The 17769-nt window shown below is 33.6% G+C and overlaps 1 protein-coding gene across 5 annotated transcripts in view; it reads left to right on the forward strand.

The window, feature by feature from the left end:
- Positions 1-17769, forward strand: part of if (integrin subunit alpha inflated) — a 126091-nt gene that overhangs the window by 67435 nt on the left and 40887 nt on the right. For all 5 annotated transcript variants that reach the window (XM_076113874.1, XM_076113878.1, XM_076113877.1 and 2 more), the window contains exon 3: positions 2239-2336. In XM_076113874.1, coding sequence (XP_075969989.1) covers positions 2239-2336 — 98 coding nt within the window. The remainder of the gene's footprint in view (positions 1-2238; positions 2337-17769) is intronic.

Raw genomic sequence — 17769 nt, forward strand, 5'->3', positions numbered from 1 at the left:
CTCGCATTACATGACTATAATGATAAAGTGAGAATGTCCTGAGACTGATTATTATGGTTACCATCATTTTAGAGTACGGAATTTACATAAGGATTATTTTAGTTTATGAATGAGATTATTTTTCAATAATTATAATCAGAAAAACGTGTTAAAACAGACATCGTGGATTCTTAGTATCTAAGAAACTTTCATTTGCGGGTTTTATATTCCTAAAGCATAAAGACCGTGATTAAGGAAATCTTTCGTATGCATAAAGTATAATAACAATTTAATATAATAACCAACTCAAAATAGGCAACTTTGAACAACGCCTGTAAAATGAAACACTGACTGAAAAATAATGTTCTTTATTGTGGCACATCTTTTGCCTGTAATGCTAACACTCGAATGAATAAGGGAAAAACAAATATGTCTTTCTTCTACGAAAACATATTTTGAAACTTACTCCATCAAATCACTGAAAATATCAATTATCGTTAAAAAGCACCCATCTTTATCAGAATGATCAAACCTCACGCAATCGACATCTCGCAAAGAGGTCAGACTCATCATTACTCAGCCTCCTTGGTTAATAATTAAAAATGATGATAGCCCTCACTTAAATAATAATTATTGTTGAAGAATTAATCTTTTGCTTTAGTTGTGCATTCCGCAATGGTTACGCCTACCGTTGTTATCATTATAAAGTCGTAAATTCTTACGGTATTTTTGATTATAATATTAACATAATTTGTAACATAAAATTATAAAAAATACTGAAAAGAGCTTTTTTAGTACAAAATTGTAAGGAACCAAGAGACTTATTTTGTGTAAATAATTTATTTGTTTTAAGGGAGTCTTTGTCACATTAAATATGGCTATAATTTCGGGAAAAGGATTTATCGAAACATTTTTTGTTTATTATACAAGGCTCTATTTGAACATACTGGTAATGGCTTAAAAACTCTTTAAAAATATTTTTATCTTACCTTAAAAATGTAGAAAAAATACTAGAAACATATTCGATGCAAGAAAAATATTGTGAATAATTAGCCAAAAAAATATGCAAAATAAATGTAAACTTACAAACTTAAAAAAAGCATTTATCATGCCCGCCATTTTCGTCGTTCTGAAATTGAATTCGTTGTAAAACAAGATGGATGTTCGTTGCAAAGAATTAAGTTATTACACGATACATCTTATGTCGTTACATTGAATTCTGGTCGCCATGTTGCCCATATTTGGCGGGAAACGGCACTTGGAACCACGTTGTCATATATCACACAACTTCAATATAAATCGACGAAATTAAATGTTAATTTTGTACTGCAATGGCCACGTAACGATTGCTGTAATAAATTTAAAAGAAATTAAGGTGTACCCGCATTTATGTTGCTTGAATACTTACTAGGCCACTGAGGATTCACCACCCACCTTTAGATGCTCAAACACGATACTGCGTCGACTATAAGAATTTGTTAATTTGATAGATACATTTAGATTATTAATACAGCAAACATTCACAAACTAAGAAACATATCAAGTCCACAAAGGCTATGGAACTATAACGAAGAAAGGATCTTACGGCTACTTATTACGTCTGTTCTAAGTTTTCCGTTTAAATCACAACTATGAAATACAAATAAGCAAAAATAATGTCTAGACGGCTGCACGATATATAATATGTATTGTATGAATTGCGAAAAAAGGAAACGAACCTTTAGCAACATGTTACATTACAATTAAGTGTTAATGTCTGTATACAGCTTAAGTGATGTTTCTTCACGATTTCTTTTCATATGATTTATGGCTTAAAATATAAAGTGCACCATGAGAAATGCTTATTTAATTACAATTTAATATATTTTGCATGGATGCGATTCTGCCTCGAGGCACTTTCGAATGAATCGACTGATATTCGTTCCACCGATTCTTGCAAACAATAAGAGATTTGTAATGACGGTAAATTATTTTTCAATGGGCATATAAGAGTACTTTTACTTGCAACGATATCTACAAGTACCTGCATTAATAAATCAAGTAAAATATTTGTAGATTCGGTGACAATATGGCATACCGCGTAGGTCATTATATTTAGTAAAGTTATAGGTGAAGAAATAGTAATGTAATATTCAAATTTTGAACCCTCTCTGATGAAAAAATCTAGGTTTTTTTTTATAAGGTATTTGGTTTTCCTGAAGATATATTATAAAAGATACCTAAATATTTTTATTAACGACATATTTCTTTTGTTTCCAGGTAATAATGCAGACAGACAAGGACGTCCTATCGACCAGAAGTCGAATCAGTGGTTTGGAGCCACTCTCACCAGTACTGGCAGAAATGGAGCTATCATGGTAAGTGTCAATGTTTAAATATTGAAAAAAACTTAATTTTACCCGACTATTAAAATAGAATATTGTCATTTCTTGACCGCATCCAAAGTTTCCAAACTGCGCTAACGCGGTGAACTCAAGGCCTAACACCTACGTCGTTCGGGAGGAGACCTTATCCAGCAGTGGGACAACCACGGGTAAAACAAAGACTAGAGATTTTTTTAGCAAAAAATTCAAAGCTCGTCTTGGGTACTTATGTTTGGTGATCTGTCCAAAATTTTGAAAAAAAGTATAAACAGTATATCAAAGAACAATCTAAAACTCATAAACTTTCAAAAAGACATCAACTACTTTCAGCGCCGAAACTTTAAGCTAACCTAGAAACAAGAACACACTAACGCCTTAAAAACCCTGTCTTAATTCTAAGACGTTTGCTAATCTCAGCAGTAACATAAATCTGACCTAAATCTAATCGTATCTATGACCTCACACTGACCTATAAAGTTTATAGCTCGTCTTGGCCCACCCTTCCTGCTGCACCCAAGACAAGGTGTTCTATAATATCACTCTATCTTTGTTATGGTACCGTATGACGTCATTGTCGTATTGACGGGAGATGTCTATTGCTTTATGATTTTTATTGTTCTGGAATTCGTAAGTATCTATTGTGTTTCTTTTTGTATATTTTTTTTTATTAAAAGACAAGTCCCGCATTAAGAATTGTCAAGTGTCGCGGATACTTTTACGAACATATAAACAACAGACACAAAGTACAACCAGACCCGAAATAATTATTAGTGGATCGCACGAATAATTGTTCCGTGTGGGTATAGGACCCACGACCTCCCGACGAAATTTTAGCGATCTGTGCGGTGATCTAAACCACTGCGAAACGGAGGCAGTCAATTTTTTGATTTAAATTCGTTTAAAATAAAGTTAATTGTAAATAGGAAAGTTTGTAAAGAGCGCGCAAAGTGGCGTTCTCTGGACTCTGCCTTACCCTATGGGAAAATGGCGCGGTAATATTTATGTATTTAATTGTAGACTTGTGTCCTTAAAATTTCGAATCCAAAGTCTTTTTTTCAATGGTACATAAAACTAAGTTTCATTGACCCAAATTAATAAATTTAATAATATGATTTTGAATCATCAGTCTACAACAAAGTGCTCCTAATTAATTACTACCAAAAACTAAATCACAGATCATTTTATGACTAAAACAATAGGTGTCGAGGAAATCCCATTAATCAGCGCCCCATAGTTGACATTTGGCAAATGGGTCAGTCCAAGGCCTCCATGGGGTTGTACGCCATTAGGTTATGGGGTCGTGTTTATGGCTTGTGGACTTTGTGGTTATCTGTGCTACGGAATTAGGTGCTATTCTTGACCTCTTTCGCGATTTTGTTGAAAGGGTAGAGAGGTAGGTTAGTCGTTTTTATATAGATGAAAAAAGATTTAGGTTATACGAATAGAAAATAGGTTAGTTTGATTGCCGGGGTTGATAATTAAAAAAACGCGATTGTCAAAATTTCGTAATAATCGGTTTGGCGGTTTAGGTACTAAACATTAATTGACGGACAGAAAGACTTTTCCATTTTTGTATTATATTATTTGGATGTTTGTATGGAAATACGACCAAAAGTCGACTTCATTATCCCAATTCACAATTCACATGATACTTTTTACCAACATCTGTTTTAACTCTCTTTAAAAGTCAACCTTTTTTTAAACTCCGCGAACGATAAACACTCACCATAACTCACAAAGTACTTCATTCAAATGAACTGCAACCATTTATATCGCACATGTTGCAAATAAAACAAAATATATTAGTCATACACTTTGTTCCAACCACCGCGGTTCGGTTTCTGAACGTTTTTCCCGCGCCATATTTGAAATCAGTCAGAAGACGCGTTCTCCGAACCACAGACTATACTTTTTGTCATCTACTTAAGGAGTTGGAATTTTTATTTCGGAATGCCGAATTAGTGCAAAAAGTAAGCTCTCTCACCGACTGCAATTTGTTTAGGTATTTTGTTCCATTTGCGCGGGAGAAAGACGCGCGCGGAATTTATAATTGTTTGAGCGCATAGGCTGTATCTATAAATGTCTGCCTTTATCTCAATCAATAATGGATTATCTGACCATCGACAATTAGCTTTTTTATGGTAGTGATTTAATTAATTGCATTATTAATATTAATAATGTTTCTTTTATGGATACAGGTTGTAAATAATGTTACAAGAAAAATGTTTATGAATTTTTAGAATGCAGTTTATCTTAATAGATATTTGTTTGCAATTAAATTGTATTCAATAATACTTGACTTAAAAGAACATTATTTTTTTATGCAGAGTAATCGAAACCAATGTATTTTTAATAATTAGACATTTCAATCGTTCTATACCAAATTGAAAATCGCGCTACAAATCTAATTTCAAAATAGTTACATCAATTTACCATCACAATCACACAAACAGACACACACAATGTACAATATTGATACAATGACGTATGTACAATAAAACGTCGCCATGTTTTTCCCTCCATCATTTATAAGAGTAGCGAAGTAATTGTTTTCTTATTAGTGTACATTGAATACTAAGTAAGGTGCTTTTTACAATCGTTTAGTATTCTCACGATACGCGCAAGGATTTTTAAATACTACTAATATGTCTGTCGTTTAATTTTTTACTGCAATTTGTCAGCATAATTAAGTAGAACCGATTTGCGGAAAGTCAGATAACTTTATTCGAAGAAATAATGCCACTTGAAAGGCCTTCGAGCGGCTTGAGCAACTTTGACAATAGGTTGACCACTAACCATACCTACGATATAGAGAAATTTCGAAAAAATGGTTGACAGATTTTTCATATGCAGTTAATTAGCTACAGCTTTAAAGTGTTAATTTGAAATAAGTAATTATGGTATGAAAACATTACAGACATTTTGATTATAATAGAAAGGCAAGGCAAGGCACAGAAAAATTTTTTTCACTGCATTTTCGGGAGGAGACCCTTGTTCTGCAGTGGGACAGTAATGGGTTAAATTTATTTATTTATGAAACCCGACTCGACTTACTTATTCGGCTTGTGCCGATTTGGCTCATCTACACATTTTCAGTTATACCGCCCGGCTAGGCCGTTTAATGCCGGATGCGGAGTATCCAGTTGGAGGTACCGCGTCCTGGCCACTTTATGGTGACTGTTTAAGGAACACCGTCAGGTTTTTAGTCGGTATGCCGAAATTTAAAAACCGGAACGCCTAGCCGGCGGGAGAGCCCGACAGACCCCCGCTACCTCCCTGGAGCGGGAAATGCAGTAATGCATTTTCCTGACGCAAAAAAAAAACGGCCGTTTAATGCCGAACCTAATATGTGTGTAGCCTCACAAACAACCTACTAAACCTCATACACTTCTTGTACTATCAAATAAGCAATTCGTTATTATAATTGCAAATAAATATCCCGAGATATATCGTGATATGTCCCGCGTCGCGCTGCAGTGCGCAGGCGCAAGCGGCCGGTACGCATAGATTATGTTTTGACAGATACGAATAGAATATGACATTGTTTTGATGCTTTCGTATTTATGAGATTAATAACTGCTTGATAATGGAGTATTTATATAAATAATTGTTTTGAACGATAGTGTACTATTTAAATTAATATGAAAGGTTATTCAGTGTATTGTTGTAAATTTATCTTTATAAGTATGTTGAGCAGTTATCTGGTTAACATAGTACAAGCTTAGTTTAGAATCAAATGCTAAGTGTGTGAGTTGTCCAATGTTATTCTTTATTTACCTATTGGTGGTTCATTACTGTTTCATAGAGATACCGATATTTACTTGATTTGAGATCAATCTAATTGATTAGTCTCGCTTTAAATTCGTGACTACACTTTTCACAGTTTATTTTTGTTCGGAACTCGTTAGATCGTTGATTAGAAAAAAACTACTTAAATCTTTTAAGGTCTCTATCAAAATCTTTAAACATATTATGCTTATTAATAGATTAGCTTATACTCGAAGTTTTGAATTCGAGTTTGATCTTTCTTACTCTTTTTTTAACTTGATTGAATGTGCAAAATGTCCCACTGTTAGGCAAAAGTCTCCTCGCGAGGTAAAATCAAAGTTTAGTATATTTAAACAGTTATTTAGTCGCAGATGATTTTTTACAAGTGCTCTCGACCAACCTCACTTAGTCTATGGCACTCAGAAGGCACTAAACATTATTGATACGACACACGCTTGCCACTAAATACCTACACTGTATTGTCTATTCCCTATGAATATTTATCACCTCTCCGCGCCATTTACCGGGTGATATCATAAAAACTGAATCTGTTTTATACAAAGGGAATAATTTAAGAGTTTTTTCATTGTTAAGAGTTACTTGTATATTGTAACTTATTCATTTAATATGTATTTTTAAACTAGTGAATATGGATTTATTAATAAAGCTAGAAATAGGTCTTCTCTCCACTAGTTAGAGGAGCTATGAGTTGTGATTCTGATTCCCGTTTTGTTTTGATAAATATTCACATTTTTCTTTGGTCTAACCTCAAAACCGTATCAGAATATTCGACCAAGTAAAATTACGACCGATAAATATACGCTTTTCTTCAATTTAACTTACCTTTTACAGTATTTTCGTAGCGTGCCTATTTCGCAACACCCTCTATCTAAAGTTTTTGAGCTAACAAATTGTCCGGTGATTTGTCAGCGTCGAATGCTTGGGTTCTTGTTGCGCGCGCGCACCTAATATGGCCGCCGTCGCTTGACAGCTACACCCATCCGATTTGGACCCGCAAAGCCTTATATAGAACGTTCCTTTTATTGTCTCCATTTGCCGAGAATTTTTATGTGAAATTTCGGCGTGTTTCCTTTATTTTTAAGTATATTTTTTGCGATGAAATTTCTCTGTCCAAATTGTTGTTTAAATACGCCCGTTGACCACCTGTGAAAATGGTTTTCATTGTGTGTTAATGTTCAGTTTAAATGTTAAATGTTTTGAAAGTTGCGAAATTGGTGTTAAAATGCGAGGAATACGTCGTGTTACTATTGAATATAGGAAGCAAAACCTTCTATAAGTATTTAAGTATGTTATAAATGTATAAGGTCTTTGCCCAACAGTAGTACTCTCAACCACGCTAAGAAAAAATAAATAAAACTTAGTATTAAACAAAAAGTTGTCATCTAAAAACATTTTAGGATAAATAGGAATCTCTTTCTTTGAAGACGATTAAATAAAAGAATAAAGACTATTATCAAAGGTATCTGTTGTTTCCTAGAGTTCACCTTCTTCCATTACGCAATCTTTTCAATACTCTATCTCAGTTATAACTCTAACTACAGTACTACTAAAGATAAGATAATAGCACAGTTACTGTTGTCTGCAATTTAAATCCTTTTCGTTCCGCGTTCCCTGAAGACAGGTCGTCTCAGAACTTTTTGTGTCTATAAGGTTAACAAGACCGCAGGTAGCTATTTACGAAATAGTTTTTGTAGCGCTACTTTTTGTCTAGAATTTACAGATTTACTGAGAAATCTAGAGACTTCCGTGTAAAGTTACTATAAAGCAATTTTCTACACTCAGTACTTTTAGAAGCGAGGGTATGATATTTGAAATTAAAGAAACAAATAGTTTTGGTAGAACACGAAAAGGAGGATAAGTTTTACAAGGTATATTTTTTTATGGCTAATATTACTCAGTTGTCAATAGTCGATAGTAGTAGAAAATCGCCTCTCTTTTCTTATTCCATTGCAATGCTGATCTTAAATGAAAAGTACAAAACCCAAAATAGATATGAATTGTTCGGTATGTCTGTCTTTTAACCTATCACAGCTAAATCAATCTGTTGAAATTCATCATAGAGACAATTTAAGAACCAAGCTCAAGGATAAGCATTTCTTTCTTCTAAAAATCAACCTTAAAAGTCTGAAATAAGGGATGAATAAACCAAATTAAGCCAATTTATATTTCAAAAATGATTAGATAGATATTAGTAGATTTATTTATCCAATAGTTTATCTGTAAGTAGTAAGGTACAGTTATAAAGGGTTATAATGAAATAAGCAGGTTGTGTTGGTATGGGCTCTGTTTCATTAATATCACGGTACTTAAGATCCCATTAACTAAGACCCCATATCGGTCACGCCGCTCGTGATCTTTACAGAATGTAGTGTGAGATGTGTGAAGGGATTGAGGGTTCTGTTGCTATTAATATTAAATTTCGTGTTTGGGTTTTTGAAATGAGGGTTAAGGGATATTCTGAAATAAGTAGTACACCTTACTGTTACCTATTTTATAGATTTTAAGTCGGTCAGTCTATATTAGAAGAGACTCTTATATCTTTCCATTTTAAATCGAAATAACATCTGCGTTTAACGAATCATTATTTTGCGATAGGAACTTTATGATCTTAAGAGGACAAAATTGATTAATTTTCACTGCAGCTAAATAGCGAATGAAAGCCTTTTTTGTATAGAATTTAAAACAATGTAACAGGAAGACTTTTTATAACTAATATCAAAAATGTTTTAGTATAAATTAATACTTAAAAAAAGGTAAAGGTATAGAGGTATATTTTAACAAGAAATAATTAAATTATTGTAATTCGGTCAGTTTTAAGTTTATATTAAAAGAGTTTCTAATAATATCTCTCCATTTTCAATCGAAATAACATCTGCGTTTAACGAATCATTATTTTGCGATAAGAACTTTATGATCTCAATCTTTAGAGCACAAAATTGATTAATTTTTACTGTAGCTTGAATAGCGAATGAAAGCCTTTCTGTATAGAATTTAAAACAATGTAATAAAATCTTTTCTCTACACAAAAAAGCTCGATATTTGGGGACCTCACTAGCTCACTGAAAGAAATCTAATAAACCGTGTACTCATTTAATTTTGTGATTACAAGTTCATACATACTAGTTATAATTAATGCGAAAAGACTTTTTCCCCGACCTAATAAATTAGTACTTAAAAAAGGTAAAGGTATAGAGGTATATTTGAACTACATTATTTTAATTATTGTCCATAAGAAATGAGTGAGATAGAGCCGTTTTTTAATTTGTCTTACGGAACTCTAAAAAATCTATTAAGCGTTTTTAAAAGCATATTCATTAGTTCCTATTCTCTTGAACAATTAATATTGTATTATTTTTTGTCAATTCTTCGCGGTTGGTTATAGCTATTGTGATTAAGTGGCGGTTCGGTTCTCGGTTGTTAAACTTTTAGGTTAATCAAGTTTGTTTCTTTGTACTGTTAATTGAAGATGACTTGTGAGTTTCTGTTGGTATTATAATTTTGGGAATTTATAAGGAAAAGGAAATATAGTTTTGTAGTGTTCTGCCTATGTTGTCTAGTGTATATCATTGCGTATCACGAGGTATCGGGTTCGATTCCCAGGAAAGTTCTATTTGAGCTTTTTTAATTATTCACAATAATAACTGAGAGTTTGAAAACGTGCCCGGTATAATGGCAATAGACCCTATTACATTGGACTAACATTGTAATCGGCGAACTGCATGTATTTCATACAGTTCTGCTTACACCTTCGGTTATAACAGGAGTGATGTTATGCTTGTATATAAGATCTGAAACAAACTGCAAATATTAATTGGACGCCGCTACAAACAATTTCAGAGATGCAAGATTTAATGTGTGACAAGGATAGCGCTATACAGACAGTGTATCGTCGTCTCTGTCACGATAGAACTTGGATCGCTTTAACATGTCATAGTGGGGCGCAATCAGTAGTGAATTCAATTTACTAATTAGCAGATTGATATAAATGCAATCGTAGGATAAGCAAGGTGGTGATACACTAAGAGCAAGAATGGTAAAACGTGTGTCCTTTGTGCAGGAAGAAATGTTAAATGTTTGATTTAAAAACACTTCTATTACGAGTATCTATTTAAAGTGTAAATCAATGATTTTTTAAAGAAGGTATAGAAAGGTTATTATGCATGCGGTTTGAACCTCGTCAAATTAAGTCTAATCTTACAGTTATTGTCTGAGTTAAAAAGAAACACGATTTTTTAAATAAGTATTTTTCTATCTTATTTTCATTCTCTCTTGCTCTTTGCAATTCAAGATAGTTTGAATTCTCATCTCGCTTAGGAATTAAATCCTTGTACTATTACAGTAGTGCGATTCTCTACAGTTGGTACTATCGAGTATCGATTGACATGTAAAATCTACCTAAATTTAGTTTCTTTTATACCCAGTAGGGGCGTTGATCGGCTTTTCATTCAAAATTTGTTGATAACAGGCTGTAGTCCACAGTTGTAAAAAACGCACTACGGTTTATTTATTCTGGTCTTTCTTTCTTGAATTCCCAATCCGCCACTGTTTATTTACTCTATATGTTCTGTCTTTCCTAATCATTCTGCTTCTCTCAGTGTACAAGGATAAGTTCAACCGGTCGTTGCATTCAAACAGCAAATCCGATGTTGAACTGATCAGATACCATCTGATCGTTCTGATCACTATCTCCTCGCTAAAGTGCCGACTGCGTGCTTAATTGCCTTATACAATTTAAACTATAAACACATATACAAACCATTTACAACCTTATTTTAACATTACTAAAGTCTAAAATTAAACAAATGTGTGGTGAGTTCGATTTGTAATCGGTATTGGAATTTGAACTTTATGTTTTGGAGATAGAGTGGGTTTTGAATGGTGTTCTGTGATGGATTATGTATTTAATGTAAGGATTAGGTGATAAGTTGTTCATCGTGTTTAATATGGTAGAAGTATTCATATGTGTAAGTAAAATTGATAGGTTTGTACTGGATTAATACGTTAATATGTAGAGAAATTGTTATTAGATACGTGTCATGAATGTGATCAATGTTTATTTGATTTGTTGTTCAAATAAAAATCTTTTTTACTACTAAGTTACGATTAAATTTTATCCACATTTTAATATAATAGTAGATAAATTTAGAACCTACTTAGTAGGTAGGTATATTTTATTTTTAATACCTAACAAATGCCTTAAAACTATATGATATGTAGTTAAACTACTGTATTAAGAAAGAAAACTGTATTGTTTTTAAGGCATTTTTCAATACTCTAGAAATCAAACAAAATGGTTTTATCGATACCTAAATTCATTAAATCCACATTTGTTAGACAGAAAATATGCAATTCTGTATTTCTTGCAAGTATATCCAACAGCAATACGAAAACTTCATCAAAAGCACTTCCTCCAACAAAACAGATCAAGGCATATTTCTACAATAATAGTTCAGCGTACATTAACAGCAGTTCGCTATTTGATCTAAGAAGTTATTTCCTCATTGGCACTCGGTCCAGCGTTTAATGCGAAGATCGTTCCGTTTCCTGCGACGACCATGTTATAAATAGCTAGGGTTTCCTGTGGTACGGAGCTTAGGCTTAGAATTGGTTACTGATATTGTGGAGTATTATTTATGTGAAAGAAAGTAGTATCTTTGTGTTTGTTTTTCTTGATATAAAAAAATTGTGATGAAAGATTTTTGTTCTTCTTTTAATGTCAAAAAAGAAGCTGCGGTTTGACATAATTTCGGGTAAAGAGAGAAGAAGAGAGTGAGATATTTTTCACTGTAAATAGCTTTACTTTTACCTTGCTTTGTGGGCAGCAGAAGGGTAGGTACATAAAATAACGTTAAAAGCGTGGCGTGATTTATCTTGTGTGTTCGTTATTCAGAAACGAAAGAGAGAGGTCTATCTATCTATCGTATGGTTAGTGGTCAACCTAGTGTCAAAGTTGTTCAAGCCGCCCGAAAGGCCTTTGACATGGCTTAACGACTGTCATCTTAATCGACAACAACCGGAACCGACTTATTACGTGCCCTCCGAAGCACGGAGACGCTCAGTTCAAAAATCACTGTGCGGTCACCCATCTATAGAATGACCGCGCCAACGGTTGCTTTATTTACGATTCAATTTTAATATTAAATGCTTATTATTCTCTAAGTCTTGCACCACACAACACCGGTCAGCCCATCTTACCCGCTGAAGTGTTAAGGCTATCCACAATAAATACCGGTGTTCGCCGCGGGCGCTGCACACAATGGATGCGTCCAGGATGCTATTGTATCTGTACCTTTATCCTGTGAGTAAAAGATGTATAAGCTCGTGTGTTATTGTGTTTATTATCGCAAAAGTTTGAATATAAAGGTTTAAGACCTATTTTGAACTAGGAGTAAGGAGATGCAAAAATGAACATTTTCGTTGTAACATACGTTTGGTACTTTTATTCGTTATAGATCTAATCGCCCGTAAATTACTTTTCCTATAGTTTTCTTGTTTTTCCAAAAGTTTTATTAAATTATACACAGTTTATCCTACGAATTTGTGCACATTAAAGGCAGTTTTTCTTATTTTATCGTATTCTGTGCTTGGTTAAATTCACAAGCTTTTGTTTAGCGGCAAAAATTATCAAATGTCTATTGCAAAGCATTAAAAGTGGGCATATTGTCTATAACAAATAGTATCAAAAGCTACCTATCTGTTGTAGATGAGTATTATAAAATGCCAAAACTGAAATATCTAAACAAAAATAAAACCAATTCAATACCCACTCCAATTACCTATCTCAATTCATTAAATTGTATCCCCATCTCATCCAAACTCCACAAAACGTCGCAATTTGTCGCAATAGCACGGCTAAGCTTACGTTCCTTAGGTTTTATATCAGACTAAGCCATTGTTATGGCGGTCCCGCTTTATGGCTCTTTGTTACGCTTTTATTGGCCTAGGCTAGGCTATCTATGTGCCTAGCATGATGTATAGCCGATAAGAACCTATTGCCGAACTGTGGGTTCGGTACTGAATAGTAATTTGTGTTTGATCAAGTTATTTTAGGTAGGTGAAGTGAGGTTATAAATGTGAATGTGTGTCTGTCTGTATGTTTGTTTGTCTGTAATGTCTTTTATTGCTAAACTTCACTAGGTGTGGTTTTAATACAATTTTGGAAGGAGATTGTTGGAAGTTAAGGATCAACTTAGCTTACTTTTTTGATGACATTTTGCGTAGAGATAGTTGCAAACTCGATTTCAAAAAAAGATAGCTTTAAATTAAATTACATGCTGCCAAAATTAATCATGAACGGATCTAGCCAGCACCATTTTTTAATTTGAATAGAGTTGGCAGAATATTAATTGTCTACATCCTTTCTTTAATGATTTCTTGTGCTAATTTAGACAGTTTTTATTGAGTACACACTATCCATACTTGTATTCTAACTGTGAAAAATACTTTGTTTGCCATACTTTAACATCAAAACTAGCATAACAGGTATCATAGCATAAAAGCACACAGCAAACTAGCATAGCATAACATTTCCGGGGAAAATGCTGCCTCAACCAGAATGTATACTAATTATTTACTTAATATTTTCTTGATCGAAAAAGCTTCAGAATCAAATCAAACATAGGCACGATACACATACGAGTACAATTATGTCCATACATCTATACTAATATTATAAAGCTGAAGAGTTTGTTTGCTTGAACGCGCTAATCTTAGGAACTACTGGTCCGACTTGAAAAATTCTTTCAGTGTTAGATAGCCCATTTATCGAGGAAGGCTATAGGTTATATATCATCACGATACGACCAATAGGAGCATAACATTTCTTATTGATAGTCTGCTCCAGAGTAGCAATAAGAAATGTTACAACAACGGGAAAATTTGACCCATTCTCTCTTATGTGACGCAAGCGAAGTATCGCGGGTCAGCTAGTAAGCCATATATCTTGAACAACAATATCATATCTACGATCGTTTCCCCATCACCACAGTTAACACGGGCGTTAGTCCATTACGTCACGAGTGGCGGTATAAAGTATAATGGCTCTCCGATATTATCTTAGAAGCGTGAAGATCACTATCTACCGGTAGATGGGTGAACATCACAACTAAATCTTTACTGATAAATCTATAGGGGTAAGCGTAGAATCGGTGTATAAGACTGGACTTAGATTTTGTAAGATGTAAACTAGATTATTTTGAACAATATTTCGAAGTATTAAGTGTATGTGAATTCCAAATTCAAGACGAATCTATTGTAAATATAACATTAAATGATTTCATAGTTTCAATATTTTGAATATAATAAGTACTGTCATAATTTTTTGACCTTAGCAACGGCATGCACTGATTAGAAGTTGGTTGGGATCGTAGCAACCAAATTTTATTATGATCTTATTCTGAATAATAATAAACTTAGTAGTTTCACCGCTTTCACCGCACTTTATCCGTTAGATAAAGTGGCAGCAAAGGTCTGAAAATATCTGTCTGAATTCCTTCTGATAAGCTATCCGATATTTATTCAGAAGTCGTGAAACCGGGCCTAATATAATAATTAATATGTAGATAAATATTATTGGACAACTTACACGCGGTCATTTAGTTCCAAACTAAGCAGAGCTGGGGTATTATAAACATACCTACTTATATACTTCTAAATATATAAATAAATTGACCACCAGATCACTGAACGTATATATGAGTCGCGTTTTAATAAACAGTTAACTTGATCTACAAAAGACAGTGGCGACCTCTGCCGTCTTATTTCCTTCCTGCGATGATAAAGCATTTCATTGTTCTGATTTATTACTCGCTATCAATGCCCTTTTGCGTACGTTTATAGTCGATATATTGAGGAAGGAACTATTAAAACTTATCGGTAGGATATGTGGCGCTTGTACACGATGGCAGAGGGTTAAGGAACCGTTTTAGCGGTCAGTCTAAAGATGGGTAGCCTGAACTGAGTGTTTCAGAATTTCGTGCTTGAAAGATAAATCTTTTTTATATGTCATAGAAAACTTGTGTTTGGTCTTTAGATATTAAAAGAGCTGATTCTAGACGAATTCAACATCAACTAAAACAAAAAGTAAACAAAATATTTTTTTGTGAATGGTATTTTTTGTCAGCAAAAGTGTCATTTTCGCTACCTACTTTCAAATTGTCATACTTTCTAATGTCTCAGTTTTAGCCATTTTTGTGTTAAGTTATTCTAGGTCGAATCTACTCGACAAGCGTGCACTAACAATCACGTCTAGACCACAGAAGGTTTTTTTTAACTTAAATCGTATTTACTTGCTTACAAAAATAAAAACGATAATATCCAGTACAAACGTCCAGATGCTCTAACGACACAACATTTTAGGATTTCTTAATATTATTTCTATCACTACAATACTCTAGCAGTGACCACGTAAAACTTAAGTTGTAACTCAAAATCAAAAATTAAAATAACGCCTTTTTTCGATCTAGGTAGAAAATCCCAAAGAACTTAGTTTACTTCATTCACATTCATACAACTTTACACATACAATACTAAAATCACGTTTTAAAAAAAAATCTTTTAACCTCAAGGTATTTCAATAATCTATCTCCAGTAAGGTCCAGCTAAATCACAGTTATCACTGACCTACAGCCGATCAGCCGATAACGGCTTGCACAGTTAAGCCGAAAAAAAATGGCTTCCATATAAAGTTTACTCCTTCATTGAGTAACGGGAGGCTGAGTGCACAATTAGAAGGCTTTACTTCAAGTAAAAAGGCTACGGCTATGTATAGACAGGCTTTGATAGCCGGATAATGTTACTGATGTAGATTGTAGCTAGAAGTGGTATTAAAAAAGGGTTAATCTTTATTTTATTGTGTTTGGGAATCTTTGTAAGAGAATTGGTTCAAATTTTATATTTTTTTATTAGAGACCGATTTTTCCGTTTGACCGTCCAATTTAAGGAATGATAGTTCTAAGCAGATAATGGCAAAATCATTGCCAGAGTAAAAAATAATATGCCCCTAAATTGGTCAAAATAGCAAAAGGATGTTAAGATGTTTGTAATGCTAAGTTCATTGATTTATTTTAGTCTAGACTTTTATTATTATTGTAAGTCTTAACCGCATTGCAACAATTCCAATAACTATTGCGGTTTTAAAGCTCCTATACAAATATTATATACCTACTTATCTGAGCAATGAGCAGAATTAAACCACAACAAATAAAAAATAAATGCATGTGCAATTTCATTTTCAACACTTAAATACATAGATGCATGTGCAATTTTTATTTACAATAACCAAGTAAATGCACGTGCAATTTTAATTTACACTAGCTAAATAAGCAACCGAACAATATTCACATCACATTGCATTTTAAATTGGGAACACTAAAGAAACCATTTTGAAATACGTTCATTCATTCAAATAATACTAATATGGCGGCCAGTGAGTCATCTCCTTTTAAATTAAGAATAGCTGCAAATACGTATGTGACATAGTGTAACGGTTTTTATGCGTTCAGTCATAATTTATTGAGCGATATATTTGAGTCTTATTTTATAGCGTTTGTATGTTTTGCTTTATTTTTATGTATATTGTAGACATTATTGTGAAGCGTGTTGCAATAACTTTTGTGTGATTTTTATGTATGACTATATTATTTAATATTTAGTCTACTATGGACTGCCTATGTGGCGCGGTCGGTGCTGTATGCGACTGCCACGCAGAGGTCACGGGTTCAAATCTTAGGTCAGGCCAAAAAGATTTTCATGAGTTTTTCAGTCAAAAATCTCTCAGAGGTTTTAGCTGATTCTTTCTTGCGTACTTCGTGATCCACACTGTTGTTATCATCCCTAACGAATTTTATTGGAACAGTAACCCAATAATCCTAAATGTTTGTTTTAAGTATCAATGTACTCTATAAATGTATCTCTTCTAGTATCAATATACATCTTTACTGTCTCCAGTAGGTCATCCGCATTTTCTCTGTACCATCTAAAAACGTAACCGTTTGAATGCTGTTAATTTTCGAGAATCCCGCGCGTCTCTTTAGGGAGTGTGGCGTAAAAAGTTGCCGAGTGGTACGCAACGGTTCACTTAATATGGTACAAGGCGGATCAGTGCGTTCCCGATGCTTTGGATTGTTAAACGGATCGTTATTTAACGGTGCTAGAGTACAAGATGGGAGTAATTATTGAAATAGTTTTCTGCTAATCCAGTATGTTATCTTAGATCGATTATAAAGCCTGCATGGTTAATTATGTTTCTAATATATAAAAATGAATTGATGTTTGTTAGTCTTACTAAAACTCGTGAACGGCTGGACCGATTTGGCTAATTTTCGTCTTGAATTATCTGTGGAAGTCCAGAGAAGTTGTAAAAGGTGAATAAATTTGAAAATTTGAATACGCGGTATTAAATAAAAACAAGAAAGCGTGAGCGGAGCTGCGCGGGTCAGCTAGTGTTTCTAATAAAAGTTTTGTAAAAGAAATCGGAATATTTGTTTCAAAAGTCGCTGGGTTTCTTCCAAACATACGATAGTATAGTGCGACAACTTAGTAGCGTACATGAAATCACGCTTTATTCCCATAGGGGTAGGCAGAGACCAAAGAAACCAATTTAACGTTAAAGATAACTCCGCGATAATGCTAAAACAAT

Source organism: Anticarsia gemmatalis, chromosome 4, assembly GCF_050436995.1.
Source record: "Anticarsia gemmatalis isolate Benzon Research Colony breed Stoneville strain chromosome 4, ilAntGemm2 primary, whole genome shotgun sequence".
In the NCBI taxonomy this organism is placed as follows: domain Eukaryota; kingdom Metazoa; phylum Arthropoda; class Insecta; order Lepidoptera; family Erebidae; genus Anticarsia; species Anticarsia gemmatalis.